This window comes from Phaethon lepturus, unplaced genomic scaffold (assembly GCF_000687285.1).
Source record: "Phaethon lepturus isolate BGI_N335 unplaced genomic scaffold, ASM68728v1 scaffold32399, whole genome shotgun sequence".
Lineage (NCBI taxonomy): Eukaryota > Metazoa > Chordata > Aves > Phaethontiformes > Phaethontidae > Phaethon > Phaethon lepturus.
The window spans coordinates 1-6464 of record NW_010563304.1 but is presented as its reverse complement, the minus strand read 5'-3'; the positions used below and the strand labels follow the sequence as shown (position 1 = coordinate 6464).

At 62.3% G+C, this 6464-nt stretch overlaps 1 protein-coding gene across 1 annotated transcript; it reads left to right on the top strand.

Moving 5' to 3' along the window:
- Window positions 1-2443: 2443 nt before the first annotated feature.
- On the top strand, window positions 2444-6190 carry GCK (glucokinase (hexokinase 4)). Its single transcript, XM_010294535.1, has 9 exons — window positions 2444-2645; window positions 2788-2942; window positions 3173-3292; window positions 3383-3478; window positions 3730-3829; window positions 4670-4853; window positions 5150-5305; window positions 5715-5948; window positions 6046-6190. Exons 1-9 carry the CDS (start codon window positions 2444-2446, stop codon window positions 6188-6190), a joined length of 1392 nt encoding a protein of 463 aa, XP_010292837.1.
- Window positions 6191-6464: the final 274 nt, after the last annotated feature.

Here is a 6464-nt window from a genome sequence, read left to right as displayed (position 1 = left end):
TCCGAGGGCAAAGCCGTGCAGCCTGGGGTCAGCCCCGATGTGCCCAGGGGGTCCCCGTCCCCGAGGTCACCCCCCGGCGCACTCCAGGGCGTGGATCCAGCACCGTAAGACAGGGCTCTGCGTTTTGGTGTGCTGGGTCTTGTCACAGCACGGGCCATGCCCCGTCCCCGCGCCACCGAGGACTCGGGACGGAGCCAGGAACGTCTGTGGGACCACGCTGCCTGGCTGGGATGCTTCTGCTGTCCGGGCATTGCTGTTGGCATCTTGCTGCCAGCCTGGACATCCATCTCCAGGATGATATGGGGCCAGTGACCTCCTTCAGCTGGTCATCACATTGCCACCGAGGCACCCAGGAGGATGGCATCTGGCTCATCCCCAGCCAAACGTCGGCTGTGGGCAGTTGCTCCCGTCTCCTCTCCCAGATGGATTGAGCTCATGGGCCTGTGCCGTGGGCAAGGACAGTGAGACACTTCCCCACTGAAGACTGGGACATCCAGGGGACACTGAGGGGACATGGCATGTGCCAGGGGCAGGAGCATGTGGCTGGCAGAGTCAGGCATCACCAGCCACTGCAGCATTCAGCCGCGCCGTTTCCAGCTTTGTCCCATTTGTGAGATGCGTCAGAGCAAACAGTTTCCTTGGGAAGCCGAGAGCTGGTTTCGGTTGCATGGGAAGAGCCAAATCCTGCCAAGGAAGGGCCAAACCCACCGTTTTAGAGGCAAGAGAAGGGATGAGTCGGGGTATGTGGCACCAGAGATGGAAAAACTGTTGGAGAAATAAAACTCAGACCCTCTGCTGCCATCTTCGGGAGCCAGCCCCAGGGATGGGGACGCTCCGACTGTGGCAGATTTGGCATTCGTGTGCTGAACAGTGCTGCAGGATGGCTTCTGCTTCGTGGAACGCCAAATGCCTTCAGCCACTGACTCCAGCAAGATGGCCTAATCCAGCCCTGCACTTTTCCTGACAGGATTTTTTCAGCTGGCCTGGGCTGACTACCCTCAGGGTCATGACAAACCTTGCTGCGGTGCTACCTTGGGCTGCCCCGGACCCTTTCTGGGGTGGCTGGCGGCATCCCCTGGCACAGCAGCATCCCTCATGGAGCAGCTGTGTCTTGTCTTATGGTGCCTTTGGGGTTCAGTGTTAATGGAGCCCCTGGGCTTTGGCAGCGGGACAGACTGGGGAGGATGGCTGGAGAAGATGCCAAGGGTGCTGGGATCCCTCCCAGCTGTGGGTGCTGGCTGAGGTTCCCCGAGGCATGAGGGCTCTGTGGGGCAGGAGCTTTTGGGGCAAGGAGATATTTGGGGTGAACCCTCCCTCAGGGGGCTGGAGGCTGAGGGACGGCATTCAGGGCCGGGTGATTTATCAGGATGCACTGGCGAGGTCAGGGCAAGCCGCCGGCAGGTTTGGCTGAGCCAAGGCGGTGGGTGCTCTCCTGATACCGGGATTATCCAAGCCACGTCCCAAAGCCTTTTACAGAGCCCCTCACCCTGAAACACATTGGGGAAACAGCAGGAGCCTTGAGGAAAACATCCGTCTGCCAGCGAAAGTGCAAGCAGGAGCGTTTTAAGCTTGCCCAGATCCCGGTGACTAATGAGCCCTCTAATGCCACCAGCTACATCTGGCCGAGCAGCGAGCGCTCTCTCCCCCCAGCTCCATCTGACAGCCCGGGGCTGCCTGCCCCCGATTACGTGCCGTGGCTAATGGAGGCTGCGCTGGCGGCGGAGCCCGGGGTTGCTACGAAAAGGGTAAATACAGGTCCTGCCTGCCAGGCGCTTCCCTCGAGTGGGCCCTGCGATTCTCCCTGGTAGCGAGGCAAGGGAGCATTTCCCAGTAATACTCTTTATATCCTGCCTGCGGTCCTGGCTGCCTGCTTGCTGCCTGCCTGTCCTCGGCCGCCTGTTCGCGCCAAGTTTGATGGGCAGAAAATGGTACCCACGATTCCGCAGGGAATCACGGGGAGAGGGATGCTCCTGGCTCCCGGGGGACCGAGGAGGACGCAGCATCTTCGTCACAAACAGGAGTCCTCGGCGGGACCTGCTGAGCTCCTAAATGGCATCACTGGAAGCATTCCTCGTCAGGAAAGACCCTGGGACTCGGCAGGATGGGATGTCCCAGGTCACTGCTCCAAGCCTTGCTGGAACGGCACCAGCTTCAAAGCAACTGGCCAACTTTGTGGAAAATGAGCTGGCTGAAGATGACGGCGCGGGGACCCCTGTGCCAACTGTGGATGTCTCGCAGGCAGCACCGGGAGAGGATTTGGGGCCAACAGCGGGTTTGTGCCAGCCCTGTGCATTCACCTTCCCAGGGTGCCTAGTTGGCTGGAGGCAGGATAGCAAAGAGGTGGGATAAGGTGGTTCGGGGTATCTGTGCGCTGATGGGCAAAACGGGCCGGGGGAAGGAAAATTTGGATTATTTATTGCAGCTCAGGCCAGCCGGGTCCCACATGCCCCATCCCCAACTGATGCCATCCATCCTGCCACAGGTGGAGCAGATCCTGTCAGAGTTTCGGCTGAGGGAGGAGGACCTGAAGAAGGTGATGTACCGGATGCAAAAAGAGATGGACCGAGGGTTAAAGCTGGAGACGCACGAGGAAGCCTCCGTCAAAATGCTGCCCACCTACGTCCGCTCCACACCTGAGGGCTCAGGTACGGCGCTGCCGGTCTGGATGGGCATCGCTCCCGGCCCTTTGCTGTGTCACCTCTTCCCTGGATCTTGCCAAGTTCAGTGCAAGAGGCCGAGACCCCCCCTGAGCCGGTCGTCTTGTGTCCTCCCTCCCTGGCTTCGCAGAGGTCGGAGATTTCCTGTCGCTGGACCTTGGTGGCACCAATTTCCGAGTGATGCTGGTGAAAGTGGGTGAGGGGGAGGAAGGGCAGTGGAAGGTGAAGACGAAGCACCAGATGTACTCCATCCCAGAGGATGCCATGACGGGGACGGCCGAGATGGTGAGCTGGGCACATGGGGCACCCTGTTCCGTCCCTCACGGTCCCTGTCACTGGGCATGGGATGCAGCGTTTCGGTAGGGATGCTGGCGGGTACACCCCTCATCCCTCCAGTTGGCAGAAGCCAGGGGTGGAGGGAGGTGGCCAGGGGGGATCTGTGGTGGGGACGGCAGTCATGGGCAGTGGGAGCATGGGGACAGTCCCCGGCAAAGGCTGGACCTCCTCTCTTCCAGCTCTTCGACTACATCTCTGAGTGCATATCCGATTTCCTGGACAAGCACCAGATGAAGCACAAAAAGCTGCCCCTGGGCTTCACCTTCTCCTTCCCTGTGCGGCATGAGGACATCGACAAGGTGAGGGGTTGGCGAGGCAGCATGAGGACTTGGGGGTCCCCGTGACCCAGCTACACCCACAGCCCTGTTTTGGTCTTGCCCTCACTCCAGGGCATCCTCCTGAATTGGACCAAGGGCTTCAAAGCCTCCGGCGCAGAAGGGAACAACGTGGTCGGGCTCCTGAGAGACGCCATCAAACGGCGAGGGGTGAGATGATCATACGGTTTGTGCCGGTACCACAGTGGCGGGGGGGGCCTGGCATTTCCCACCGTCCCCCCGACGCGGCGACGGGGCCGCCGGAGCCCGGCGTGTCCGTGGGAGAGATCGTTCCATGTGTGTGCACACTTGTGTGCGTGACACATGCGTCCTTGCCCTTGGGGACCCATCACCCCAGACCCGCCTGCTGTGTCCAGCCTGGACCTCTGGCTGGACCCTGATGGTCCTTCTCCCCTCCCCAGGACTTTGAGATGGACGTGGTGGCGATGGTGAATGACACGGTGGCCACGATGATCTCCTGCTACTACGAAGATCACCGGTGCGAGGTTGGGATGATTGTGGGTAAGATGGCCCCTTCCCACAGGGACACACGGCAGGCGAAGGGGGGACCATTCCCATGGCCCCACTCACACTCCCCTGCTTGTCCTTTTGGGGGACACATCACTGAGGGCAGGGGGGTGGCAGTGGCACCCTGCTGAGGTCTCCTGAGGTTGGGATGCCCGATGGCATCACCTGGCCACAGCACGGTGGTGGGGGCACCTTCAGGGTGGAAACGGGGTCGTCACCGTAACGGCTCTGGTCACCCACGGCACGGGTCTGTGCCCAAGGCACATCCTTTCTCTAGGCTGCCAGTGGCTCCGGCATCTCACCGTATGGGTGGGGACCCACTGAAGGTGGCCGGTGCCAGCCGTGCTGGGGAGCCTGGGAGGTGGGTTTGAACCCCGCAGGCTCCTTTGCCCCCACTGCAGGGGAGCAGCCCCCCACCACCCCCCAGACCCACGCTATCTTTAGTGCCATCAACCACGCGGCCATCTGGGCTTTCCGCACTGTCTCGCGCTGTCCCCTTGGCCTGGGTAAACATCGCGCTGCCGGCACGGGGCTGTTTATCAGCTCCACGGGAGGCCAGGCTGGCCTCGCCGCGCAGCAGCCAGAGCCCCTGTCCCCGACACCCGCCAGGGACAAGCAGCCGGCCAGAGCTGCGGGGAAGGACCAGGGGAGAGCAGGAGGGCTGAGCTTCCCGATCCGCACCGGGATGGGGATGTACAGCTCTGAGCAGAGCCCCCCAGCCACAGTGCTGGCTGCCCCACAGAGCCATCGGAATGGGAGGGACGTGGGTGTTGGGGGTCAGTGGTGTCCCCCCGCCCACCACCACCTGGTCCCATCCCTGGTTCCTGCTGGCAGGGACGGGCTGCAACGCCTGCTACATGGAGGAGATGCAGAACGTGGAGCTGGTGGAGGGCGACGAGGGGCGGATGTGCGTCAACACGGAGTGGGGGGCCTTCGGCGCCTCGGGGGAGCTGGACGAGTTCCTCCTGGAGTACGACCGCGTGGTGGACGAGACCTCACTTAACCCCGGTCAGCAACTGTAAGGAATAGGACAGATCCAGTTCCTCTGGGCGTGCCCCCCATCCCCGGCCACGTCCCCTTCGCGCACCCTTCTCCTTCTCCCTGCCCACCCGCGCCACGCTGGGCTCAGCTGAGGCCGGAGCAACTCATCACAGGTACCCCCAAAGCAGGGGTCCTTCACCTCGGCTGCCATGCATGCATGCAGGGATGCGTCTGGCAAGGATGGAGGAAGGAAAGAGGGGGTGCTGTGGGACGTGGCCCCCCCAAGTCCTGGTTCTGACAGCCCCCCCCTTGCCTTGTGTGTGTCCCTCCCAGCTACGAGAAGATCATCGGGGGGAAGTACATGGGGGAGATCGTCCGGCTGGTGCTGCTGAAGCTGGTGGATGAGAACCTGCTCTTCAACGGGGAGGCCTCCGAGAAGCTCAAGACCCGCGGGACCTTCGAGACCCGCTTTGTGTCACAGATCGAGAGGTACGGAACTGGTGGGGCTGAGGCGGGGGGCCGGCACCCACAAATCAGCCCACTGCACTGCCCCACAGTGGGGTCTTCCATCCTGTCACCCCGCACCAGGCTGCCCCACAGCAGGGTCCCCTGTTCTGTCACCTCACACCAATGTGCTGTCCCACACTGGGGTCCTTTGTCCCATCACCCCACAGCAGGGTGTCCCACATCAGGGTCCCTATGTCCCATCACCCCACACTAGCCTGCTCTGTCCCATATGGGGGTCTCCATGTCCTGTCACCTAACATCAATTTGCTCTGAGTGTCTCATATTGGGGTCCCCCATCCCATCACCCCACACCAGCCCTCTACAACTGCCCCACACAGGGCGCCCGGGTCCCCTGTCCCCTGACCAACACAGCCCTCTCTCCCCGTCCCAGCGACTCCGGCGACCGCAAGCAGATCTACAACATCCTGACGGCCTTCGAGCTGCTGCCCTCAGGGACGGACTGTGACATCGTGCGGATGGTCTGTGAGAGCGTCTCCACCCGCGCCGCCCAGATGTGCTCGGCCGGGCTGGCTGGCGTCATCAACCGCATGCGGGAAAGCCGGAGCCAGGAGACCCTCAAAATCACCGTGGGGGTCGATGGCTCCGTCTACAAGCTCCATCCCAGGTGAGGATCCCTGGGAGCCTTCCTCCCGCCTCCATCCCCTTCCTCCTCCTCCTCCTGCATCCCCAAGCCTTGACCCCGATTTTTTCCTCTCCTGCAGCTTCAAGGACCGCTTCCACACCACGGTTCGGCAGCTGACACCCGGCTGCGACATCACCTTCATCCAGTCGGAGGAAGGCAGCGGGCGTGGGGCTGCGCTCATCTCGGCCGTTGCCTGCAAAATGGCCTGCATGATGGGGCAGTGAGAAAGGACTCGGGGGGGAGGATGAGGATGATGATGGGGGGGGTGGGAGGATGCTGGTCCCGCTTGGAGCTCTGCAAGGAGCAGAGACGGACGTGGGAAGGGATTAGGCGCCGGCGGAGGCGGCTCCTGGCTCCCCAATAAACGGGGTTTGTGTGGACTTCTCCTCCGGGGCCACGAGAGCTCCTTGTCTCCCCCATGCTCGCAAGGAGATGCCTCCATGGGGCTGCCCCACACGCGTGGGTCAGCCAAGGGTCTTCCCATGCCTCCCTGGTCCC

Excerpts from the sequence above, each read along its gene's own strand:
- GCK (XM_010294535.1), top strand. The coding sequence starts at position 2,444 with ATGCCCCATCCCCAACTGATGCCATCCATCCTGCCACAGGTGGAGCAG. Across the intron at positions 4,854-5,149 it reads CTTAACCCCGGTCAGCAACT|CTACGAGAAGATCATCGGGG; the intron begins GTAAGGAATAGG and ends TGTCCCTCCCAG. Across the intron at positions 5,306-5,714 it reads TTTGTGTCACAGATCGAGAG|CGACTCCGGCGACCGCAAGC; the intron begins GTACGGAACTGG and ends TCCCCGTCCCAG.